The sequence below is a fragment of the Molothrus aeneus genome, chromosome 23, assembly GCF_037042795.1.
Source record: "Molothrus aeneus isolate 106 chromosome 23, BPBGC_Maene_1.0, whole genome shotgun sequence".
Classification (NCBI taxonomy): domain Eukaryota; kingdom Metazoa; phylum Chordata; class Aves; order Passeriformes; family Icteridae; genus Molothrus; species Molothrus aeneus.
The window spans coordinates 3,264,231-3,290,635 of record NC_089668.1 but is presented as its reverse complement, the minus strand read 5'-3'; the positions used below and the strand labels follow the sequence as shown (position 1 = coordinate 3,290,635).

General features: G+C 46.6%; 1 protein-coding gene across 2 annotated transcripts; it reads right to left on the bottom strand.

Moving 5' to 3' along the window:
- Positions 1-26,375, bottom strand: THRAP3 (thyroid hormone receptor associated protein 3). 2 transcript variants are annotated; one of them, XM_066564666.1, is made up of 13 exons: positions 26,312-26,375; positions 21,272-21,330; positions 17,164-17,246; positions 13,471-13,631; positions 9,416-10,321; positions 7,283-8,023; positions 6,586-6,758; positions 6,029-6,140; positions 5,727-5,811; positions 3,281-3,465; positions 2,488-2,680; positions 1,754-1,903; positions 1-1,486 (listed from the first exon to the last, which is right to left on the bottom strand). In XM_066564666.1, the coding sequence occupies exons 4-13, from the start codon at positions 13,605-13,607 to the stop codon at positions 1,265-1,267; spliced, it is 2,904 nt and encodes a 967-aa protein (XP_066420763.1). In that variant the 5' UTR covers positions 13,608-13,631; positions 17,164-17,246; positions 21,272-21,330; positions 26,312-26,375; the 3' UTR covers positions 1-1,264. The 2 variants fall into 2 exon arrangements, with proteins under 2 accessions (XP_066420763.1, XP_066420765.1); XM_066564668.1 differs by having other exon boundaries at positions 1,754-1,900.
- Positions 26,376-26,405: the final 30 nt, after the last annotated feature.

The window sequence follows — 26,405 nt, the reverse complement described above, 5'->3', positions numbered from 1 at the left end:
TTACACCTACGACTTATTTTATTGTATTTTATTTGCATAAACAAACTTCGGGGCTTTGCTAAACAGGAACTGTTCAAGTCAAAACAAACCAAACTCTAGCTGGTGTGTGGGGAACAGCACAGCAATCCTGGGGAGAGGGACAGGGGGAGCACGGGCACGGCTGTGCCTCCCCGCCCAGGCTCAGACCTGGCCGGGAACCCTCACAAACTGCTCCAGAATAAAGTAGAAGATAAAAAGAAATGCATCCTAAGGGCCGTCCTCAACCAGCTCAGGAGGAATCTGCTTTTTTGGTTTTATAAAAAGATTAATAAAAAATACTGAAAAATTCTCATCTCCATTTATATTTTTCCCCAAGAAGAATTCGGAAGTTCCTTAGAAAACTGTGTCACCTTGGAAAGGGCACTCGGGTCACAACCAGCTGCAGGGAGGAGACACAAATGCTACAAGCAGTTTGGGGTCCAGCACACACCAGGCCTAATAGTGAACACAAACAGTGGCCAGAAGTAGGGTATAATTTTTTTTTTTTTCTCTTTTAAACCATGCTAATTTTGTTAACTTCCAACATAAAAGGAAAACAATAATTTTTAAAAGGCCCTAAACTCAACTGTTACATTAAAAAAAGTTAAAAAAAAAAAAAAGGTCATAGCAGTTTGGTCCCAACAAATGAACATTTAGATGTTTACTCACATGCTTCATTATTTTCTTATTTATAAGAACCAAAAATAGTTTCCAAAATTATCTCTGAATTGATGCTACTACGTATGTAAAGGCCTAAAATAAGCAGAATTTAGAAAATTGAATACACAATAGGGGAGGAAAATTTGAGCGGGCGAGTGAAGCCCGACTATCACTGGGTCAAATTATAAAAGAGAAACAAAATGTCAGGACAGGTGAGGTCAGGTGGGCACAAACTAAAACCACATCGTCCTCAAAGCCTGTTACCAAAAAATAACCGACCATCCATAAGGTCACAGAGAAGGGAAAATCTGGGGTCTCACCCAGCGCTTGACCGTATCCAGTCCAGAAGGGAAGAGAAGTCTTTGGGAAGAGAAACTCCAGGAGCGGATCCGAGCGTAAATGATGGATCAGTCCCAGTCCGTGCTTGGGGAGGCTGAACTCTGGAAATGCAGTTAAACAACGTCGGGATGGTTTCCGAGCTGCTCTCCAGGGCTCTGCTCAGCACGTGGGGATCACCCTGACACCCCAGCACCAGCCTGACCCCTCCCCTCCTGCCAGAGCTCCCAGCACCGCGCGGGCCCCGCGGCTACTCGGCCGTCGTCTGCAGGGCGTCCTTTTCCTCCCGGTTTTCCGTTCCGCTTTCGTCGTCTTCGATTTCTCCCTCTTCCCCACTGAACTTGTCATGAGCCCACTTGGGGCTGGTGCTGGACTTGCGGAACATGAAGCGGCCTCTTCCCCGGGGGAAGGCGCCACGGCCGCGGCCCCTGTTCACCCACTTGTCCGTGCCCTCGCCCTCGCGGTCGTCGTGCTGCACGGGAAGCCAAGGACAGCAGGTGAGACAGGCTGGCACCGCCCTGCACCGCGCCTCTGCGACCGCCCTTGGGGATCCACTTAATGGGAACCACTCTACAGGGAGCAGGAACGAGCTCTCTTTAGGCAGGAGCTGGCAGCCGCCCGTGAAGCGTCACCCGAAGCCTTACCTGGTGTGTCAGTGACAGCGGGTGCCTTCGCCTCTAAAGCACCTGAGACCGGACACACCGGGAGCACGCGGGTGTCTCAGCACCCAGGTACGTACCAAGTAGTATTTCTTGCTCTTAGGTGTGTACTCAGGGTCCCACTCCTCCTCTCTGCTGCGCTTCTGGAAGTCATTGTTGCCGCCACTGTTGCTGTTGTTGTTGCCTGAAAAGTTGCCTCTGCCCCATCCTCTCCCTCGAGCTCTGAACTGCTGCAACAGCAACACAGAGGAGAAAAATAGAACAGCTGCAGAGGCAGAATCCTCCCACCCCAGCCAGCTTCCAGGGCTCCCAACATTCCCACCATCCCATCCAAAACACCTCTAAACCCCATCACTAAAGCAAGAGGACGGCTTTAACGTGGCCACGCCACCTCCTGCACTCTTGGTTTTTGGATTTTCAGTTCATCTGATCACACAGCACATCACAGCTCCTGTAAAGCTGATGAAAATCACCCAGGGGCATTTCCAGGACTGTACATGGACTGCACACATGAGCATGGCCAAACCCCAGTGGAAGCACAGCGTGTGCCCATTGGGCTGCTCAGCATCACTAATGCACAGAAGCTTCCAGGCTTTGTTCTGCTGGAGTTTGCTGCCCACAGCACAGCCCCAGCAACCTGGTTTATGCTCTAAACCTGGAGTGATTACACTGGAGCTCATCACCCTGAGGGCTTCTCCTCTAGGGTAGCTTGAACTGACAGAGCAACACACAACAGCCACTCCCTGCCCCCTCTGGGAATCAACCCTCAGGGCACAGGTGGAGACCATTTGGAGCAGGGGTGGAGAACACTTACAAAGGTTCCTCTCGCTCTTCCTCTCTCATTTGGACCAGAGAATTCCTTAGTCCCAAGCCGGGATTTGTCAAAGCCTGTGGAGCTCTCCTCCCTCTCCTCAGTCTCCTCGGGATACTCCTCTGCTTTGACGGAGTGAGAGGACCACGACGACGACGAGCTGGACCTGGATCTCTCGCGCACCCGTCGGTGTTTCCTGTTCCAGTGGTGGGGATGGAGGGGAGTGGGACACAACAGCATTAGGCACTCAGCTGTGACCCATCAGATACAAAACCACTTCTTTATCACTGTCTTATCAATGCCATGCTCTCCTTTTCCTACTACAAGAGGAAAAGCCATGGTAAGAGCTCAGGCTTTCACACAGGGCCCAAGACCTCTCCTGAAGGAACTTGGTGCTCCTTCCTAAGGTGTTTACACCATCCGCTCTCAGCTTAGCATGCATCCATGGAGTTTTAGTCAAATGGAAAATTAAGCTAATAGAAAAGGATTAAATGAACATCAAAGCCAAGTCATTTTAACATGGCTGCTTCTCTCTTGACACAACAGGAACAAGAAGGAAAAGTGACTCACCCATCCTGACACATGGAGCTTTCCCATCTACCTTTTACAATTATTTAGTGTTTCTGAGAGATACAATGATAGCGAGACGACACGCAGAGGGGTAGCTCAGGCCACTGGAGGAGTTATGTCACAGGTGCACAACTGTGTGCACAACTGTTGTACACGGTGCCGTCTCCAACCTGAGCAGCAGAGACACGAGAGGCACAAGGAAATGGCTACTGGGTTTCCTACATACTTTTTCTTTGAGCCTTTGTGACTTTTCTCCGTTTTCTCAGTTGATCTTTCCCTTGAGTGACTTGAATCTCTCGAGTCCACCGACTCCCTGGATTTATCGCGTTTAAGATCTCTTTCCTTATGTTTTTTACGGCGTTCAATATCAAGGCGCAGATCAACAGGGTCGTCCTTATATTTCCCTTCAGCCTACAAATGCAGAGGAGAGGGAGGGCAGAGTTGAACACAAGGTCTGCAGTGCCCCAGCTCAGCACCATTTACTTTGCTTTACTGACTGCACAGACTTCTGGAGAACTGGAGTTTAACTGAGCACTAATGAATATTCCACTTTAAGATGTCAAATAATGCACTATTAAAATAAGTCTGTCAGAATTCATTTTTCCTACCCTTAAAAATAACTGATTTTTAAAATTTTAATCTCCTCTTTAAACAGCATTAAAATAAACAGTCTGGTAGAGGGGAGGGAGACATGGAAGCTGACATTTATTGTACACCACAGCCAGCAAGGATGTGAACAACTTGGGAATCCCATCCAGCTCATTATGGACCACAAGGACAGTGTGGCAGAGCCCTCTGATGGCCCATGGGTGCACCTGAGGTCCTGCTGACAGTCTCACCTGGGCAGGGGCCAGAGGGATTTGAACCCCAGATCTAAAAGTGACACTCTGGGAGAAGCAAAAGCTCTTTGCTGCTTGGAGCTACCCAAGATTAGTGATCCAAGGGGCAGGAGGAGGCCAGTGGAATGCAGCATCCAAGGGGTCTGGGAGAAGGCCAACATCCCGTGGATGGGAAGGCATTACTACATCTGTCAGGAAGATTTACTGGGTGCAGATGCCACCTACAGCTCCTTCCCTTGGGCTGGAGGGCACCGTGTGACAGGTGCCACAAAGCCCACACTGCGTGTCTCCCACAGTCCTGCCAAGTCTGCTAAGGCAAGCTGGTGTCTCACAGAGCAAAAACCCACCAGCTGCATGAAAAATTAAAACTAAATTTACATTGCTAATTAAAAACAAACATAAAAGACACCTGGCAATGCTTGCTTTGAACTGTATTTAAATTGGTACTTCAAGAAGGGATTAGGAGTTTCTTTGGGAAAGGAGCAGCTGTTGTCCCTGCTCCTCCTTTGAGCCCTGGGTGAGATTCTGCTGCCTGCCCTAAGTGACAGTGGCTGTGGTTTGACAAACAGGTAATTGGGCAGCAGGAAGCCTTACACCATGTTGGTACCAACACCCAGCCTCAGCCATTGCTACTGCATTTACACAACACTCATCCTGGGAACTGTACAACTTGATATGCAACATACATCAAATTAATTGCCTTCAATTAAATACAAAAGGATTAGTAATTCTCTAGCTGTTAAATTTTTACTTACATGAGTTTCTAACCACTTTTTTGTTTAAATAAATATGTCAAATAACGCAGGAGTGAAAGCAGGCATTTTGTTTTGATATTTTGCTCTTCTACTTTCCCCAGGCAAAGAGCTTTAATTTCTACTCTGAGAATAAAACTGCTCCCAACACGATGGATGACAGATAAGTGACAAAATCAGCAGCAGCTCCCTTATGTGGCACAGCAAACACCTATTTGGGTTTGGGAGGGCACGTCTGTTTCACGGAAGGCTGGCGAGCTGTTTGGAAACCACGTTTATAACACACTCTGCCAAGCTGATGCTCAGAGTTCAGGCCCATCAAATCCATCTCACCATCGTCCATGTCAAGCCACAAGTGTGTTTGGAAAAAATCGAAAACAAATATGAAACAAGTAAGGTTTCAGCAGGACTGGTTAAAATCTCTTCAATGTAAATATGTATGAAGGTGAATAAACAAAGGTTAAAATCTCAAACATTTTACGTTAAGCCTTTTTTATAATTGTTTACAGTGAGTGCAATGGCTTAACAGTCATCTACTCAGCAAAGCTAAAACACTCAATCCCAAATGCTCTGGATCTAAGACAAGTGCTGAATGTTAAAGTAACAGCAATCAACAGAAATGGCACAGTCAGTTGTTAGAACAAAATTTATCAACTGCTTAATAGTGTATCTGCTTTAGCTCAGCATTTAGTTTTACTTTCCTCTTTTTGACATGCATGTCTTTGAAAACATGGTTGGCAAAATTGCACGTAACAATGGAGTTAATCATACTTACAAGCAGAAAAATATCACAAAAAGTCTCTTCTCTCATCATGGGCACTTGTTCCAAAAATCCTCTCTTTTTTCTCAAGCTCACCTCAATTGATTTGGGGTCATTTACCATAGTCTAACCACTTCACAAAGGTTGTTGATACATTTTTAATAAAAATTAACCCTTTGTAGTTCATTTTTAGAATTATGCCCATCCTTAAAAGAAAAACACAAACTTAAGTAGAGAGTAATTTAAACAAAAACATCACTGTTAAGTTCATGCCCAATGCACTCATTTTGTTGAATTAAACTAATCAGAGTAACAGTTCACCTTGAAGCCAGGATCTCTGGAGCTTTTCGATTCCTCTTGAGAGAATCCATGTTTTCTAAAAGTACTGGGAGATATATCTATCCTCCTAAAGGAAAAAACAAAACAACACAGATATAACCTTGCTCATAAGAAGAACCTGAAGATTTTAATCAAATGTCCTTTAAAGCAGATCAGTATTTCCAAAGGTATTTAAAATTTCCCATATTTTTCCTTTTTTTGGTTGAAGCTAGTTATATACTTGAATTATTCTGGAGTTATTCCAGAGCTTCTGCAATGTTAAGGCAGTGTCTAATGGCACCAACCTGTGGATTTCAGGGCTCTTTTTGTTTTTAGCTGCATCTTGTTCCATTCCTTTCTTTAGATATTTGGTAAAGCGTTCGTTCAGCGTCATAGCTGAAGACCCAAAGTGATGCTCTGTCAGGGGTTTGAACAAACAATACCAAAATATTAGTGCCAGTTTTGTAAAAAGACAAAGCCCACCCATCCCACAGCCTGTTAAAACCCAGGTGCAGGTCAGTGAAGCAGCGTGGGGATGAGCTCTAATGCTGCTGACAAACTGCAGTTTCAATTTTTGGTGTTTCAATGAAATGAACACAATTTCTTCAAGCGAGTCACAAACTCATCAGAACACAACATTCTAAGTCCCAGACTCTGAATATTGCTCAGGTAAAAACAAGAACACCTTCTGCCTGTGCAGAGGAGTATTTATGTAAATAAAGATGATCGTGATCATGCTGCTGCTCTCATCTCTGGAATATCTGCTGGAAAACAACTGCAGGCATTTTGAGTGCACAAACCCCACTGATCTGGGCAAGGCAGGAGTGAACCTTCCCCGAGGACACACGGACTCCTGACCCACCTCTTACATGATGGACTATAGTCACTATGTGCTGAGCAAACAGTTCAGAAGGGCTGCGCTGCGACTGAGCCGACTGGATGTGATGGAAAATGGAGCGGAATTCCTGCTCTTTCTTGTTGCTGTGCACAAGATCCCGGCACAGCTTCCTCTCCTGAGCCAATATGCCACTGGGACTGGAAAAAGAAGAGCCCATGAAACAGAAGAATGGGGTGAAGGAGAGCAATTTAAGGTGTTTAATTCTGCAGGAGCTGGGAGCTCACTGATGGTTTATGTTGGTATTAGGGAGGCACCCATGAGTACTCAAAAGCATGAGCAAGGAGCTCCTTTAAACATCCCTAAACACACTGCTCCAGGTCACTATTCTAATGCTGCATGGGGAATAAGAGCAGTAAAACACACAGCAGAGAATCAAAGGGATTTAAGCAGCACAATAGCTCCCCTGAAAAACTCAGCTTCCCTCAGCCAGAAGCCACTGAGTACCTGACTCCATCTGGGGTTCTTCCCAGAGCCTGGTACATCCTAAACTAATCTTACACAGCAAAGGTTAGGAAAAAGTTAATCTCTAGCTCCCAAAACCACAAATTGTGATGCAATATTGCTTAGCCTTCCTCACATTTGGCAAGCACATGGGGATCTCAGGAAGAGAAACAGGAAAACACATCACAACTGAGACTGCTCAAAAGCTGGAGATCCTTACCGTGCAAGATCCTCATCAAAGGAATCCATTCGAATATTGACCTGGGCCTCACGAGTAATGGAAAAGGAGGATTTGCCAGGAGTTAGCCCCTCTACTTTGGTGCCTGGCTTCTCCTTCACCTCAGAAGCCTTCCTTGGTGGAGGGGAAGAGCTTTTTTCCTGGCTTGACTTGTAAGTGGTCACTCTAAAATTCTTTTCAGGTACAAAACCCCTGTGACCAGGTTCATTTCTCTTGGATCCTGGTCTCTCTTCTTTTTTGGATCTTTCAGAATAGCTTTCCTCCTCCATTTCATCAGACTTCCTTTGCTTCTCTTTTCCAGGTGGCAGGAACACCACACCTTCCCATTTTCCTGACCTATCCTCTTCTTGACTTTTACTCGAAGTCGCTACGACTTTAGACATAAATTTGGGCTCATCATCAAATTCCGAATCTTTCCGGCCCTTTGCCTTGTCTTTCTTGTCCTGCTCATCTGTTTCATCTTTCCCATAATGACCTTCCTTGTGGAACTCTGGGACCTTGAGCTTGTCAAAGTCATCCCTGAACTTGTAGCGCTTGGGCGACTGGCTGCCGCGGTATCCCTTCTCCGAGTCAGCTTTCGATCCGTATGAGTCAGATTTTGCCTTTCCATCTGTTGATCCCAACTCAGAGAAATTCCCTTTTTCTTTACTTTTTTCTTTCTCAGCATTTGTTACTTTCTGGTCTTTGTCTTTCCCGTTCTCAGTCTTCTGCTCTTCCAGATACCTGATCATAAAGAGACATTACAGGAGGTTTCTTATTAGAGCTCAACGAGGTCAATTCTTCAGTTCAAAGAGTCAAAACTTCAGAGAACCAAGCTATGCATGTACTGAAAGCTGCCTCTAGGCCCTAAAATAATTAAAATGTCAAGCAGATTACTCAGCCTGAATTCAGACTTTTGTTCTCACTAAATTCAGCAAATGTACAAGGAGATGGATATGCAGAACTGATGGAATGAGGCTCAAGGACAAATCAAACCCAGCTGACCCACAGATGCATTGGAAGGAAAAGAGGAACATCTTACCCACTCTGTTTATTTACTTACAAACCTGGTTCAGGAGAACAACACATCAAACCTTTGAAATTGGACTGTTCTGCTTTTAACAACATACTGGAAATAAAAGCCTCAAAAGCTACTTCAAATTTGGGATGCAAGTTTCATAGGTAAGCTAAATATTTCATGACAGACTGCAAACACAAATAAAAGCAAACAGGTTAACAGAGGAGAATATGCTGCTGGGAGAGATAAAACACTTCTGTTGAGAACAATTCAGCTGGTTTATAGCATCTGAACAGTTTTAAAGCATTCACAAATCAAAACCCTGGCTCTGTGGGACAGCAGGAAAGCCCACGGACACCAGCTCTATGCTTTGGAAAGTCCAAATAAAGAGTCACAGGAGTTTTTTCCCTTTTTAAATTTCAGACATCCTTAATATAGAATCAGCTCAAACCATCTTTAAAAACAATAAAAGACTCGAAAGCACTTGTAAATAGTGCTGTATCTTTTAAAACAAAGTGTCACCTTTGGGCACAATCTGCAGTGGATTAATCTAGAGAATGATGGAAGCAGATGCCTTCTGCATGGAAGGCTGTCTTCATTTTAGAGATGTATTTGGTGCTTTAGTTTCTCACCCTACCCACACACACAGGCACAAGCACTGCAGCTGCACCTGCCCCACGCTGTTTGCAGCAGGATATGCATTAGGATTTAATTAATTTCTTCTAATTTACAGTACCTAACAATTCCAGAAGACAACACTAAAAATGTCTATAACCAACATGTATGTAACTGGGAAATGTGAGCTTCCAGCTGCCAAGAAACCTCCTTGGGCAATCTCCAATTCAAATGTTCATGGGCTATGAACATTTTTGCAGGGAATATATACAATCTTTAGAACTATCCAAGTTGGAAAACCAATTCCAACTTCCTACAACTCTGGGCTGGTTTTTTTCCATAATTCAGAAAGGGCCAGGCCCAGAGCTGGCAGTATGCTGGCACAGCTTCCTAGCTAGAGCCTGCCCCAGCCCCTTGCCACGCTCATGGAGCACCCACATGTGCATCCGGCTCCTCAAAAGTAACCCAAAAAATAACCCAACACCACAAAACACATCACTTGCCTCTTGGAGAAGGCTCCTCCCCCGGGAGCCGTGCCCTCCTCCTTCGGAGCGGCACCATACAGCGAACTGACGGGTGTGGGGCTTTTGCACACCGGGCTCTTTCTGGTGGGGCTCATTCCTGCCGAGCCGTGCTCGAAGGGGCTCTGGTGGGAGCCCCCCTGGAAGGAGGTGGAGCCACTCTGGGCAGCAGAGCCCATCGGGGACGGGCTGGAGCGTGGCGGGCTCGGCTTCTGCACGGGGCTGGGCCGGGGCGAGCGCCGCCGCACCACGACCGACTGCAGCGGGCTCTTGAGGGCAGGGCTGCGCTCCCGGGGGCTCAGCTCCGACACCGACCCTCTGGACGTGGAGCCCGTGCCATAGCTGCTGACATCTTGCCACGCTTTTGATCCCTCGGATGCCTTGGCATCTTGAGCCCCGGCTCCTGAAAACTGCTGCTCCTTAGACTCGTCTCCTTGGTTGTCTCCCGCAGCCTGGGATGCCCGGGCATCCTTGGAGGATGATTTCTTCTCCTTGCCAGATTTACGCTTGGAAGACTCAACCCGACTGTGATTCGAGGACGAGCGGGAAGAGGACGACCTCCTTGAGCGGTCGGAAGATGATTTATCAGAATTCCTGGAATGGCTTCTGGACCTTGGGGAAGGAGATCTCCTCTTGGGCGAGCGGGAGCGCGACCTCCCCCTGCGAGGGCTGTAGGCCTGGCGGTAGTTTTGCCAGTTGGATCTGTAATTCCCATATCCTCCTCGGTTGTACTGGCCCCAGGGGTAAAACCCTCGGTTCCGGCCACGGAAATAATACGGTCTCCGGTATCCTCTGTTATGGCCTCTGAAATCACGGTTCTGATAGACCCGTGGGTGGTTCCTTTCTCTGTTGTGAGATGGAGAATAGGATCTTGAACGAGACCTAGAACTGATTAAAAAAAAGAATTACACAATTTTTTTTTTGTTATAGTTTTTTTCATAATTTATTTTTGGAGTTTATTCTTCTGCCACAACTTTTTATTTGAAGACATATTTTAAAAAGACTTTGAAAAACTCATTTCTAAGCTTTTAAAAGAAAATCCTTTAGTTTACCCTTATCTGATTGAGGTATTACACTTTGCCATGAACAAATTGCAGTGGAAATAACTTGTACCTGTGATACTGTCAAGTATTTGATTTCAGGATCATTGCAGAGACCATGATAAGCACACTTTGCTCTCTATTTTGCTGGGATGAAAATGGCTGTTATCCAGCTTCAGAAAAAGTGACAGATCTCAAGCATCCAGCCCTTAACAATTCAAGGTCATGGTTATACCTCACCCACAAAGAAGTATTTTTTATACAAATCAGACTACTACTGTTATTGCAACAGACCCCAAATCTCCCTCTCTTGTCCCAACTTCAGATGCACTTTAAAATTCGGATAATCCAGATGAAACTTCACTTTTTAGTCAGGCAAGTTCAATAAATGGCTACACTCCAACAGCAGCAGGGCAAAGGGCACGCTGCCCTGTGGGTTTAAGCTCCCAAAGGTGCATCCTGTGGCACCATCCCATGGCACCATTCCACCATCCCACGGCTCCATCCCGTGGCACCATTCCACTATCCCATGGCTCCATCCCATGGCTCCATCCCATGGCTCCATCCCATGGCTCCATCCCATGGCTCCATCCCATGGCACCATCCCATGGCACCATCCCATGGCACCATTCCACCATCCCATGGCTCCATCCCATGGCTCCATGCCATGGCTCCATGCCATGGCTCCATCCCATGGAATTCCCGGGCAGGGACAGCTCTGGGACACCTCTGCCAGGCACCACCAGGTGCCGCTGTGGACGTCCCTGCCCACATCCACAAAACCCGAATCCCGGAACACACAAACCCTGGAAAAATGCGGATTCCAGTGACTAACTGTCCCAGCAGCTTCTCCCATTAAATTGCTGCGGTTGTGTAACTGTTTAAAGGTCCCGTTGTAGCTCAGATGCTAGAGCTACAGGAAGGACTGGCCAAACTAGGAAGTTGAAATAGAAAAGAGATTTTTTCCGAATGGAATTTTAGTAAATAACATTCATTGGAATGGTTTCCACAGCCCTTTCTTGCACTCCACAGCCCTTTCTGGCTCTGACACACACGCTGGTCGTACTCCAATGGACATGAACTTCCTCACACAGATCTCACTGCTGCTCCTCACCTCTCATACCCCAAACCCCCAGAAGCGAAGGAGAACAACCTGCTGTTGGAATTCCTACACGGTTAGCACACATGTGCAGTCAGAGATGAACTTTAGTTCTATTTTCATTTCTTCCTCCTACCAAACAGGTCACAGTTTAGCAGGAAACTCTTATTCATACTCCAATCATTGCCAACAAACAGCTTAATGACCATTTTAACAGATTTTTCAATCCTTCAAACAAGCAAAAAACTTATCTGAGGCACTTCTTCATTCAAACAACAGTGACCAGAAGGAAAAGCAGAGAGGCAGGAGGCAAGGACCAGTTATAAGAAGCTCTAGTCCAAGGCATGAGGAGCAGAGACGCTCAATTTTCAGACAACTGCTGCATCTGTGATCAATTATCAACAAGGACCTGTCGTACGACGCTTCCAAAATCTGTTCTAGTGATTTAGAGAGGCTGCAGCAGGAAGATTTCACTCCAAAAGTTGCAGACTATTTACCAGAAATCTTTTTAGAAAAATACAGTAAAAGTTATGCAGTAAAAGAAGCACCAAAAGTGATAATTCCCCCAACTCTGCTAGCCCCCAGAACTGTAGGCACTGCACTGCTCCAGGGCTAAATCCCCAGCATTTACAAGAAGTGAGAAATAAAGTCATAAAGAAAGCAGAAGATACTAGGCAGACTCCAACACAGCAATGTAACTCAGGATAAACAGAAACCTACCAAAAGAAGAATAAAATAATTTGTGGTGCATCCTGAAGTACACAGCAATGGCCTTTTATGCTGAGATCCCACCAGACCTACCTTGGAGCACATCCCAAGGCCAGGCAGAGGGGCTGGGCTGGGCTGACCCCCTCCATTCAGACTCCTTTTTTTTTAAAAAAAGGAATTATTTATAAAGCAGAAGTAGCTTCAGCAGCAGCAGCACAGAGGAAACAATCAGGTTTACACAGGGTGCCTTTTTCTCAACTGCCAAAGCTCCTTCACTGCTAGGAGATATTCCCAAATGAGCATGGATCTTCCAACATTCCAGCTTCCTTCTGCACAGGGCTCGGTTGGACTCAAGTCTCCGCCTCTAATTTAGTTTTGTCATGTCCCTCTTTCTCCAACTGTACATTCATCAGAGCTTCTGTACTTTTAAAATCTCTAACTGGTAACATTTGCATGTGTTCACAGCCCAGAGGTTTTCAGAATACGTGTGAAAAGGCAGGAGAACACCATTACACCCCCTCCAACTGGAATGGCTTTGCCAGATGCAGAATGCTTAGCCAAAAGAAAAGGAAAAAAACAACATCCAGGGAAGACACAAGCCTGTAATGGCCTGCTCAGAAGCAATTCAGGGAGACAGGAACAACTATTACACATATTAATCATTTCTTAACATTAACTGTAGCAAAATTATTTTTTATTCACTTTATTCCTCCAGGAGGATCTTCCCTGTTACCTGGCTCCTGTATGCCAAGGGGAGGAGCAAGGGAAGAACTGGAAAGGGAAGAATATTATCAGGAATATATCAAGAATTGTTCCCACCTTTCACAGCAGTGTCTAAAACTGATATTAAAACTTGCTTGAATTCACTTCTCAAGAGGAGAAAACCACACAATGACATCTACAAAGACCCTTGAGTCTGGGATCCATTACATTAATGCCTCCTTAAAAAAGCCAAAGTCTCAAAATAAAGATCTTGACTGTGCTGACAAACATCATACTCTCCTATTTATTTATTTGTTCTCCTAAGTGACAGAAACACCCAAAGAGCACAGGCTGGCAGGAAGCAGCCTGACCCACAGGACGCTATCTGTCCTGGGATCTAATCAAAATCTTTCCCTGGAAAGGAGCTAAGTGACAAACCACCTGCAAGGGAGGAAAAGCCCTGTCCCACCCTCTGGCTGCACACTCACCTCAGTCTGCGTTTCCTGGAGCGGGAGATGGAGCGGGACCGGGAGCGGGATTTGGAGAAGGAACGGGAGCGGGACCTCGACCCCGACCTCGAGCGGGAGGAACGCGAGCCAGACTTGGATTTGTTTGTTTTAGACATCTCTGCAAGCACCTGTCAGTGCACCTGAGGGAAACAGGGACACAGAAGTATTTGAGAAATGAAGCATGTGGTTGATAGGAGAGGACAGGCAGCACCTGGCAGGCTGACAGACTCCGGGGACGTGGAGCTTGATAAGGCTGGAAATAGGAATGTTTGAAGTGCCTGCTAGGAACAGATGAATGGTGCTGGGCTCAGAATAGAAGGTTTATTTCAGTCTAAAGAGGAAAACTGCAAAAAGAATAAAAGGCTCTAAACTCAGAGTAATCACAAATGAGAGTGTGACAGTTGAAAGCACCAAGTTAATGCAAACCTGGGAAGGGGCAGGGCCACGGTGCTGGCTGAGGCAAGGACACCTCTAGAGGCAAACTAGTCCATGGAAGTGAAAATCCCATGTAATTGCAGCCACATCCCTGTCTGTGCAGCCAGCTACCACTGCTTTAAATGACAGGGAAGAAATAAAAAAGCTCAGCATCAAAAAACCCACCTCATAAACTTTTATCTAAACTTTCAGAGGCAATCAAAAAAGAGTTGATACTCCAAGACACAGGAATGTGACCCTCTTTGCACAGCTCTGCTCAGGTTCAGTCCTGTCCTCTCTGCCTGTGCAGTTCCTGCAGTTGCTGTGATCAGTCACCAGTGTGGATCACCCAGCCAGGAGTTCTGTTGCAGCCAAAATAAATCAGATGTCCTTCCAAATATTCAGAGACAGAAGAGATTACACTGTAGCACTAAATGACTCAAAATAGCTGTAATTATGAGTTACCTGGGCTATTTTCAAGCATGTATCCAGGTAAAGGTTAGAAAGTCCCTTGGAAGATGATTCCAAGGGAATAGTTTGACCACACAAATCTTTCAGCTACACCCTCCCTGATCTGTTCTCCTTTACCAACGAGCAAAATTTGCATTAATTGCATATTCAATAAGTTACCAACAAACTTTCCACCTACAATGACTAATGAAAAAGAGCCAGAAATAAAAAGGAATTGTTAGCACAAACTTCATCTTTTTTTTTTACCCACTGTTTAAAAATAGAGACATTCAGGTACATAAACACAACTGATCAAGTGTGGCTGCTGCTGTTATACCCATTTTAAGGAAATTCCAGAGGACTGACTTGCAATGCCTTCACTTCCAGAGGCTCTCCAAAATTACATATATGGTTACTAAAGGCTTCAACTTCTGCCAGGGCACTTCTAGGAAAAACACAATGCCTGGGACAGGAGCAGCTGCTGGGAGAGTGGATGGCGGTTCATCACCAGAGCTGGGACTTTCTAGAAATGGGAAGCTGGCTTTTATTTTAAAAAATCATGTTACATGCTCCTGTTCTTCCCTTTAACTATACTAAAGATGTTAGATCAATTCAACTGAAGTATTTGAATATATTCCACATCAGAAAGCATGCAGGAAAAATAATAAAATTGATGTTCCTGTTCTGTTAGGAAACAATAGATGTTGTATTCCCCATTACCCCAGGAATGAAAATCAAAAGATACTGCTACTGAGAACCAAAGTTTGTTCCTGTGCTTGGAGATTTTTCAGAGAAAGAATGTGTGAAAGGAAAATTTTTAAGTATTTCCTTTTAATTCACTGACTATGTCTGTTGAACCACTTCCTGCAACACTTCCTACTCTGTTGCTCACAACAATCCAACGCTGAGCATTGGAAACCAAAACATAGAAGAGGAGAAGAAAGAAATGGTAACAGGAACTACTGCAAGATACAGAAGATGTGGCACCAACTCTCAGGAAATCCCAAGAAGACCCCAAAATAGATTTTTAAATTACCACTTTGATCTGCTTAATAGCTTTTGCCTTTCACTTTGATCTACAGCACTTCCCAGCCAAACCACCCTGGTGTGTGCAACGTGTGCCAAACACTCACGTCCTGGATTCTTTATCTCTGCCAACATTTTAAAGTTGATTCATTCCTAACATATGAAGTAACTCCTACTAGGATAGAAACAGAGTTGCTATGCTCCACCAGCACTTAAAAGGTTAAACAAATTGCACACTGGAGTCACGTCAGCTCCCCTGAGCTAACTGCAGTTGTAAACTTACTGTGATACACATTTAGTTTTAAGAATGACTGACTCAGATAAATTATGTTCAGCAAAATACCCTGCTCTGAAAGCATCTGTTCTTATAAAAAGGATTTTGTATGTTTTAAATAAAGAGGTGCCTGTAAGTGAAGCAAAGACAAACTCTGAGCACAGCAGTGGCTGCTGACCTCCCATTCCCATTCTTCCCTGCCATTCCTGTTTTTGCCCTGCCCACAGAGCTCCTGGAGATGCTGTGTCTGGCCCTGAGCAGGCACTGCAAGCAGAAACATTTGCACAGTGCTATGGGGACTCATCTTTAATCTGCCCTGCCAGAGTCCCACCTCCTTCCTACAGCTACAGAACCCCCCAAGAGCAGCTCCTCCTGCACCTGGGAAGGGACAAGGCTGATGCTGCTGCCTGCTGCAGATCTCCTCTCCCAGCAGGCGAGCGTGGCTACACTCATCTGGAAGGCATGTCCTGCTGGGAAGCACTGCCAGGGATTTTCAACTTTTGTTTTTTGGTTTGTTTCCTCTGCAGGCCCAGTTCTAAGCTGCCCAGCAGATCTTCCCAAGGAGTGTAGTCTCCCATCCAAACACATCCTGGTTTTGGATGTCATCTGTGTGCTGTTTAGAAGCTCTGGTAAAGGCACCACCCCCTGGGAAACAGACACCTGACAGCTTTGTTCATCTGTCATAAAACCACACTGCATAGAGCAAACTTTGCTTTCTGCATTCCCAAACCCTCAGGGCAATCCAGCAGACCACTGATGGAAACAATAGAGGAGCAAATGCTCCCACTAAAGTACCACGATGGACTTTGCCCAAAAGGCAAACTATTGTCAGGAAACAGTGGCAGGAAAGTTAATGTTTTACCTCCTGACAGAGCCCAAAAGGGAGGCACAACTCTGCTCCACTCTGCAGCAATGAAAAAAGGTCACCACTGAGAGTCTCTCACAGCTGGGCCCTTCCAAGAGCTTCCACAGCTTTGGAATTTAAATGTTCACAATAGTTAAGGAAAACTTTTAAGGCCACTGACTGAAATCACTGCAATGCTCAAGCCAAGAGCAAAGCAGGAGGAGGGCACATGGCACAATATGGGATTTAACACTTAGATCAGTGTGACATTTAATAATCTGGCCAGTTATGGTATATGGGAGAAGCAGTGCTCTTCTCCCAAAAATCACCAGGGCATAAATCAAGAGATTAATCAATATAGCTTTAAAAAACAAAAATAGGTACTACTTCTTCCAGGACATCCAGGATTTTTTCACTAAATTGTTCTACTTTACCCTTATATTTTGCAGTTACTTAGGAGGGCAAGTCCAAACATTCCAAGACACAAGGCTGATATTTTTCTTCTAAACCTGCTCCGTATTTTTTGCACAACAACAATGAAAGCAGAATTTTACCATCAGTCTAACTTGTAGCATGCCCAGAAGAGAAGAGATAAAAGAAGTCTATTACAAATCTCAAGACAGGCAGTTTTACCTCTTGTGAATATTTTATTTGCTGTGCTTACCTGCTTGAGCAGGCTCACACCTTGCACCCTTCTGTCAGATTTCACCGTCTCAGCTTTGTCAATTATGAAATCAGGAAGAAAACCTGAAATGAGAAGAAAGTACACCTTTGTACATGCATTGCTGTGCTGCCACCAGAGGTGAACTGGCTGCCCTAAGCTCCTGCTGCACCCAAAAGATTCATCAGATCCCCAGTGTTTCAGGGAACACACACACATCACAGCTGACCAGGAATTTTTTCATGGACTTTTATGGAAAATGTAGGTTTCAAAATGATCCTTTCATGCTTCCAAAATTTTAAATCTTCTTCCTTCCTTGCTCCACCTCCCCTGCCCCATCCCACCTGCTGTGACACACATCTGTCAGTGCACCTGTACAGCCGTGCTGGAGCCATTTCTCTCAGCCCATTTGAATGCTCTTACTGGGCTCAGGACTAAGGATTTTCCCATATTGTTAAAGGAATCCACAAGTCAACAGAAACAATTCTTTTCCTGACAATTCATCCATCAGTATATGGCCATCATCCAAGGGAGCCACCAGTCCACTGGGAGCTTTTCTGACAGGTCTACAGTTACATTTCAGAATCCTTCCATGCACTGCTGGAGGGGCAGAGGTTTTAGGAGAGAAAACAACAGTAAACACAACCTCAGAAATTACTCCATGTTATTAAACCTCTGAGCTAACAGCAAGAATGTCACTTACTCTGTGTTCAGCCATAAAATAGACTTGTTAAAAGGTATTAATTTCTTGTCCTTACTTCACTGAAAAAGTGCAGTTTTCAAGTAGCCTTGAAACCTTTCTCTGAACTGGTGATTAAGTTTTGTTCTTACCCAAGAGGAAAGGTGGAGTTGCAAAGTTTAGTGATTTTTAAATCCTGCTTACCAATCTTGGGAAAAAAGCCACAAAGAACGCACCACAGAACTGTTTTTATTATTTTTCTGTTGTCTTGTCCATCAGTCTAAATGTCCACAAAAAGAAATCTCAGCTTGTATCATACAAAAATCTTTGACTTTCAGCCTTTCACAGTGGCAGAAAGAATGTGCCATATCCATTATTTCTTGCTTTGTGACCCTGGGGCTCTGGGTTTTTTTTGCCTATTTCCCAAACACCACTGTTACCACCACAATCCCCCACACAGAGGTGTCATCCAGAGCAAAACCTGGATTCTCCTTTGGAGAAAAATACTATTCTTGTGTTTAGAGCACTACTACAGAAAAAGTAATCAAGTCAAGACACAACAGGCAGGAGTAGCAAACCTTTCTTTCAGATAGTGAAAGGAAATTGGGAAATGTGCTCAACGCTCTGTGCTGAAGTGGAAATCATAGTCCAGGAGTTTCTTATTCCAGAACACTGTAAAGAACATTTCCATGTGCCAAGTCATGGGTCAAATCGAAAACATTGCTGGTTGTCAAAAAGCCTTTTTCCAGGAATCTGTTCCCTGCTTCCAACTGGCCTGTGTTACTTTGTGACTCTTTCCATCTTGCACTCCTTTGTTCGTTGTTCGAGGTCCTTCAGGCAGCAGGAGCTGGGATTTCAGCCCTTCCCCAGCTGCTGCAGAGCAGCCCAGCCCAGAGCAGCCAGCTGGCACATTCCAGCTGAGCCCACTCCATGCCCAGGTGCCAGTGAGGATCCCGCACCACAGCTGGCCAGCTTGGACAGGGAATGCAGCATGCACCTCCCTGCCAAGGCAGCTGTTTGTGTTCCTATCTGAGCATAAACCCCAAAACACCTGGAAACAAGTGACACGGCTCGTGCACACGCCTCAGACACAAGCAGTGTGGTGAAATTCATTACAGTGGTTTCTGTTTATCACACAGTGCTTGCAAACACTCAGCTCATAAATATTAAATGTTTTGTAAAAGCATTTGTAAGAAGCTCTCTGGAAGTGCTGTAGGAAAACAAAAATTTGCTTTTTACTGGCCAGCATTTGAGTGAAGCTGTTGTGATTTATTTTGCTGTGAGGCCCAAAGCAAATGAGGTGGCACCTCATTAGAGAGCACATTTCTGCCTGAGCCTCTTGGCATCCATTTGGTGTCACCAGCACAGACATTCAGCTCAGGAGGAACAGCTGAACTGCTCCTTCATTTGCTCAACACCCCTCATTATCAGGAAAGAAAAAAAAAAAAGTAATTCTCCTTCTGCCAGCTCTACAATTCCTAATCCAAAGCCCCAAAACCCAAACAGGATTAGTTCATTCTGAAAAAACTAATAATCCCACAAAATACCTTACAAAGTGTGCTCTGTATAATGAGGCAACAACAATCACTGCAAAAATAAGCTTATAAAGAGTTGCAGCTCTCTCCATGTCCCTGAAGTGCAGCAGCAAGTGCAGAGAGCAGGCTCATCTCTGTTAGCTCAGAACCCAACTCTTAACACCTCACTTTCTATTCTTCTTTTTCAAGCTAATTTTTAGTGCAAGATGCTTAAAGTATGTTCTTGATATCAGTGGAAAACTTGAGAGGAAAGGTAGAGCCACATGCACAGTTCCTACAGCCAGCCAGGGAGGAGCAAATTAAAATGTTAATTCTAATCAAATTTCATTGAGGGAACAAAAAGCAGAATGATTTCTCTTCCCAGATCCAATACCAGTGTGTTTTCAGAAGATTTATGACACACATTAACCAAAGGTACAACTACACCTACCGACCTCCTCAGCAAAAAATGTCCCAGACAACACTGCTAAAAAAAAATTACCAAAAACCTAACCACAAAACAGTGTTCTACCCTAACAAGAGCTAAACATCCAAAATTATTCTGCCACAGCAAGAGAAACACAAATTTGTCAGCAGCAGTTTCAATTTCTCTCTAGTCTATGTGCTTTCAAAATGAAGATCTTCCTTCAAGCACATTTGGGTTCTCACATCATTAAACAAATCCCTAAAGAAGTTTAACCCTGAGCTCCAGCCCTGGGTTCAGATAATTAGAAGCAGTTTCTGTGGAATGGTTGGAAGAGTATTTACAGGTTCTTGTGGAAAGAACTGATTCTGCAGACTGTAGTGCTGAACAATCCCTTTCCAATTAATTTGACCAGCTACAAACCCCAATCAGTGACTTTTTGAAACTGGCTTTTTGAGAGACACTATTTTACAAATGTCTGAGCTTAAAAAGTCATATGTTGTTATTCAGACAGTTTAGTGACAGGGAGCTCAAGGAAACAATCCAAGAAAAAGCTGATTAGAAATCTGGGGGCTTTTGTTACAGAAGTTGGGCGGCTGGAATTTCTGTTAAACACAGAAGAAAACAGCCATAATTTTTAAAAAAGGGAAAAACCTATTTCATCAGCTTTTTCTGTCCAAATTTACAGAGCTTGGGAAAAGCAGAAAGATCAGGTCTTTCCCCAAATTGATGGCTTCCTCACAGGCCAGCCCTGCTGTTCTGAGCAGTTTTGGATGCTGGGGGGGCTGGGAATCCGTGCCTGGAGTTCTGCAACCCCCACAAGAAGCAAGAAATGGTCCAATTTACTCCCCTTAAGAAAACTGTCCACAAATTAGTTAACTCAAAGAATTCGAACTTGTGTGTAAGTGAAGTTCTCAGCAAAGGGAGGATGAACTGCACCCTCCAGGACATTTCCATCCTCTCAGGTGTCTGCCAGCTGGAGCCCAGCAGGCGCCACGCACGCTTAAAAACGTGGAAGTTCTGCTTCCAAATAAACAGCAAGTAACAGCAAAACAGTTTGACTGGGGGTTCTTTGGAATTTCTTCTGCAATACACAGTATAGTGTCAGCCAAAAAATCTCCTGAGGGATTACAACTCTCCACACATTTAACCTATGAAAATACAAACTCCAGCAAATGTCATTTATAAGCTGAAAAGAGCAAAACTACTCACATATTCTCAAGGCAGCACTTCATTTATCTCTACCTTAATGGGAATCCCACTACCTCAGGGATTTCCATGACCTGGTATAACATTTAAAGTTCTTTATTTATTTTTTCTAATTGTGGCATTATTGTAAGGACAATGCACCAGACCAGGCCATCCCTACACTCTGACAAACTTCAAAACAGAGAGAAATGCCCATCCACAGGAATCCTGTACATATGGAATAAGTTTATTTGAACAATTATTTGAACACTTATTTGAACAATTTTCCATGCTGTATTCACGTACCTTGTACAAGTGTCCCATCAAATCTGCTTCTAAACACTGCTTCTTTAGAAGCGATTGACCTAAGTAAAAAAAGGAAAATCAAATTTAAACCAAACCAGACACTGGTAAATCATTTTATTTTAGCAGCACAGGAAAGGATTCTGATTGCTGCCATTCATCTCAGCACTGTTTCCCAATAAAAGAAGGCCATGAAAATAACCTCCATCTGATCAGACAGTGCATACACAGGTCTTAACTCGGGAAACCAACCTCACCCACAGCCCCACAGGAGCAATTACTGTAATTATTTCAGGTGTAAAATACAATGTATACCATGGCACCTGGTATCACATGTCCAGCCCCGTGTTAAGGCACAGGTTAGTTAACATCATTAATGCTGAGCCTCGGTCCCTGGAGGGCTGAATTCCAGCCTGACACCCCACAGCCCCATCACCTCCAGCGCTCCCAGAGCAGCCATTCCTGGGGGGCTCCTTGCCCCGCTTTCCTCTGCTGCTTTCACTCAGCCAAAGGCAGGAGCGACCCCAGGCAGCAGCAGGAGCAGTGCCCAGCTGAACCAGCTCCTCACCCTGCAGTCCCAGCAGGGGCTCTCTGGGGTTTGCACACCCACCTTACCCTGTAAATCATGGCAGGCTAAAAATGGCCGGGTGACGACTGTGGAGGTGAAATTGTGAGCAGGGCACTTGCTGTGGGATCACTGGGGCTGGGAGCAGGGCTGTGCACAGGCCGCACTCTCAGACACCAGAGAGGCACAAGCGGTGCTCAGGTGTGACAGGAGCAAGGGCACGGACAGAAAACTCCTCCTGGGGTGGGAAACAACCCCCAGGGCAGCCAGCTGCCATCTCTGTGTGCCATTAGCTTCACTTTTTTTTTTTTTTTAAGGCCCGGCAGCTTCCGGTTACCATGGAGTGAGGCAGCGCAAACACCATTCCCAGCTGGCATGAAATGTGATCCCGTGATTTCACTATTCATAGCTCTGACATGATAAAGCTAAATTAAGCAGGAACTCTTCACTTCTCCAAGCTCCCAGCAGTGACTCCCTCAATGCTCAGGCTCTCCTAACACAGTTTCTCTGTGAGGAGGGGGAGGATGTTTCCTTTAGGGTAGGAGACTCCAGACCCACACACCCAGCCTGTCACCCGGAAACAAAATGGCACCAGCTCCTTCCCAGGCACCCATCTGTCCTGGCACCAGCAGGAACAAAGACCTGATGAGCTGCTGGGGCCAAACTTAACAACCTCCTCATCTTGGGACTCACTACAGACTCCCTCAGAGCAGTTTAAGCCTTGTTCCCAGGCCTGCCCAGCACATGCACTACTGTGTCCAGGAACGGGGGCAGCTCAAGGGGCACTGGCACAGCCCCAGTGCCAGCAGCAGCTGTCACACAGCCTGGCACCATCAAGCTCCCCAGGGAGCCAGAACAGCTTCTGTAACTGCCACCACCACTCCTTTCTCTTCCAATGTCCATGGCTTGAACGATGTGGCTAAATGTCCTGCAATTCCTGCCTCACCAAAGAACTCCCTGTACCGCCATAATTCTGAGGAAACCACACGACCCAAACCCCACATCCCTGCCCTGGCACGTGCAGCCATTAAACACAGCTCAGGATACTGTAAACTTTTCCAGAAATGGAGAAAAAGTTCAAGGGCTCCGTGGCTGCTCAAACAATTAACGAGTTCCAACACGACAAACTGTCCTTTCACAAAGACAAAGCCAAGTGAGCTGAAAAATACTCAAACTTCTGCAAAACCACTCGATTCCTCCAGGGATACAACCAGGGAACATCACGGCCTTACAACGAAAAGCATCCTCAGCCTTATCCAGCCCAGCTCAGCACTCCCTAGGCCTCCCAAAGCAACATTTCTTTGACAACAGAGAAAGTGGGAACAGGTAAACTAAATTTAGATCTGCTGATGTGCATGGATTGTCACTTACTCTATGTGTTGGTGTTTTATAACCATAACATTTTTGTTTTCTAATAGCAACACCAATGTCAGAAAGTGTTTCACCAGCTTTCCTGCACCTCACTGTGAGCCCACATGCCTGACCTGACCCAAATGATCATTTTCTTTAATACTTTACACACTTCCTGACTTAAATCAGCTGGAGAAAGCAGAAGACAGCTAAATTCTATTATCATAACCCCATCAGCAGAATATCCATTTTTTTACAATACACATGACAAAGCCTTACTTCCATGAAAAAGAACTGGAAGTGGAGGTCAGGGCACATGGCTGGGCCAAAGCCCAGTGTCCAGGGAAGCCTCTTCCCAGACAGCATTGCTGAAGCACTGACAGCAGAACTGTCTTCCAGAGACACACAGCTCACAGAGAGGCAGGGAATTAGGAAGGATGGAAAACAGCAGGAAGTCAGCAGGGTATAACTCAGCAGAGACACAGGCAGACAAAGAACAGGGGCAGGGATCCATGGCTGCTCCAGCTGCTGCTGCCAACAAGTCTGGGTGAACACGTGGCTGCAGCCAGAGCACCACTGCTCTTTACAGCACCTTGGGAAGGCACTTCCTCCCCAGGGCCAGGTCATCTCTTCACAGATTCATTTAGGTTGGAAAGGACCTCAAAGATCATCAAGTCCAGCCTGTGACTGATCCCCACCTTGTCACCCAGCCCACAGCACTGAGTGTCACATCCAGGTGCTCCTTGGACACTTCCAGGGATGGGGACTCCAAACCTCCCTGGGCAGTCCCTCCCTCCCAATGCCTGACCTCCCCTTGCAATAACCTGACAGGTAAAAGGTTTCCTTTCTGGATCTCTGGACAAAAAGGATGTGAAAATGAGATAAGGGGCAGCCCTGCACCTCCCTCACCCCATGGACCAGACCCCCAGCTGGAGGGGAAGGGTTCAGACCCCAGAACTCTGCAACCCCCTGTGACCAGACTGCAGCATTTCCAAATCACACTCATGTGGAGCAGACACCAAGGCCCATCCACTGGAGCACTGCCTCAGGAGCAGCATTCCCAGCCTTCAGCTGCCTAAGGACATTGGAGGAAACTGTTCAAATCAAGTCCTTACTTGCTCTCCCTGTTCCTGCTGAAGTAGGGACAATAATTCCTAGAAGGAAGGATGCAATTCAAAAATATGTAACAGCACCCAAAGAAATGTTATACAAAAATCACAAGGCCCTGGACCCTCCAGAGGATCCTATGACACAAAAATGTACATTTGCAAAAGCTCTCTACACTAACTGTCCTGTTTTGTCCTTTCATCTGCTGTGAGATTGTGCAACCCATCAGAAAGGTCACAAAGCCAGCCATTTCCTCACTCCATGCTGGGCACCTGTGAAGTTCCAGAGCAGGACACAGAGCAACCACAGAAGACTCCAGGAGAAGACACTGCTGTATCCTAGCATTTGCTTTCCTGTGCCTACACTGACTCTCTTTTGGGAGGCAAAGCTTTGAAACACCTTTTGAGTGAGTGGAGCCAAGGCTGTGACACCCAATCCCTGCGAGCTGCTCTCCCAGCCCAGCACCCACCAAGGGCACAGTAAAGCCCACCCGAAATGTCACACACCATCAGCACTGACACAGCATCTGCCCTTGCTCCCCATGAGAGGGAATTCTCAGGAGTCCTTCCAGAGAGGAACTGGATGATTTAATTGTGCTCTCAGGAAAAGCAGCCTGAAAATGTCAGTTTGCTGATGTGACCCTGCTGCTGCAACAATAAAGGCTCTTCTCTTCCAGCACCAGCTCCCAGACAACCCAGACCATTTTCCAAATGGTTTTACATTGTTCATTTAAAGCAGCAAATCTGTTCTCGTGCCACAGCATCTGGCACATCACTGTACACATAAAAATCAAGGAGTCCCCCACCTCTGACGGGTCCTGAGATGATGGTGTTGCATACAAACACACACACAAGTTCACCTGCTCCTCCCAAGGCAGGGCACAGGGAATGGCTTCACATTGAAAGTGGGTTTGGATTGAAGATCGGGGAGAAATTCCTCTCTGTGATCCTTGCACAGATCACCCAGGATCCCTGGAAGTGTCCAGGCTGGGGTAGGGGAAGGTGTCCCTGCATATGGCAGAGGGTGGGATGGGATGAGCTTTACGGTCCATTCCCACCCAAACCATGCCATGATTTGCTGATGCCATGGAGCACTGCTTACTCCACACTTACCACGTCACTTTCCACAGAAACACCCAGAACCCCATCCAGGACGAAATACAGTGACAATCACCTTGGGCAGGCTTCAAAACGCATATTTAGAAACCTCAACTACGTTCATTTCCCCAAAACACCACAAACTAGCAGAAAAAACCCTTTATCAGTACATGGAAAACGAAGACTCAGGCTTCACACGTGTGTCTGAGCCACTGCAACGCCTCTTCTGCCACATCGCCTGAAGTTCAGCCAAACTTCACGAGCAAGCGGACGCAAAGCGGGCAGTGAGAGAGAACCGATCCTGATCCTTCCCGCCGCACCGGGAACAGGGCGGCGCTGAGCGCCGCGGCGGGAGCCGCACACCCGCGGGGCTTGGGACGCGGGGTGATGGCCGCGGCTCCCTCGAGGTGCCGGGCCCCGGCAGCGCCTCCCGCGCCGCGGGACACCGGGACAGGACCTCCGGGACAGACCGACGGAGAGGGGAACCTAAAGGGCGCGGCCCAGAGGCGCGGGCGGAAGACGGGGAGCTCCGGGAATGGGGCAGCGGAACAGGCTGCGAAAACCACATCGGACCACGAGCGGCTCTGGGAAAGGGCCGGGCAGGCCCAACCGGCCCCGGGGCCGCGAGGAGGCGCCAAGGCCTGCCCGGGCCCAGGCCTACCACGAGGCGCCGCTGGGGCCGGGCCAGAGCGGTCCCGAGAGCCGCGAACGAGCCTCGCCCGGGGACGTGCGGGGCCAGGACACCGGGAACGGGGGGGAGCAGCGCCGCGGTGAGGCCCAGCAGGGGCGGGAGTGGGGAGTGGGCAGAGCCGGGGCGAGGCGGCTGCAGAGGGCGCGGGGAGGAGGGAGGGGTAAGGGGAGCTCCCGGTGGCGGCGGGCAGGGCGGAGCCGGACCCGCAGACCCCCCGGTGCCCCTGCACTCACCGGCGCCGCTTCGCCGCGGCCCCTCCGCACCAGGCGCCCCCTCCGCCTCCGCCTCACGCACTTCCGGCCCGCGCGCGCGCTCTGCCCGCCCGCG

Bases quoted from the DNA above. Each gene is read 5' to 3' on its own strand.
- THRAP3 (XM_066564666.1), bottom strand. From the start codon at position 13,607: ATGTCTAAAACAAACAAATCCAAGTCTGGCTCGCGTTCCTCCCGCTCG. The intron at 6,141-6,585 runs GTGGGTCAGGAG...AACCCCTGACAG, and splicing joins TATAGTCCATCATGTAAGAG to AGCATCACTTTGGGTCTTCA. The intron at 2,681-3,280 runs GTATGTAGGAAA...CCACTGGAACAG, and splicing joins CACAAAGGCTCAAAGAAAAA to GAAACACCGACGGGTGCGCG.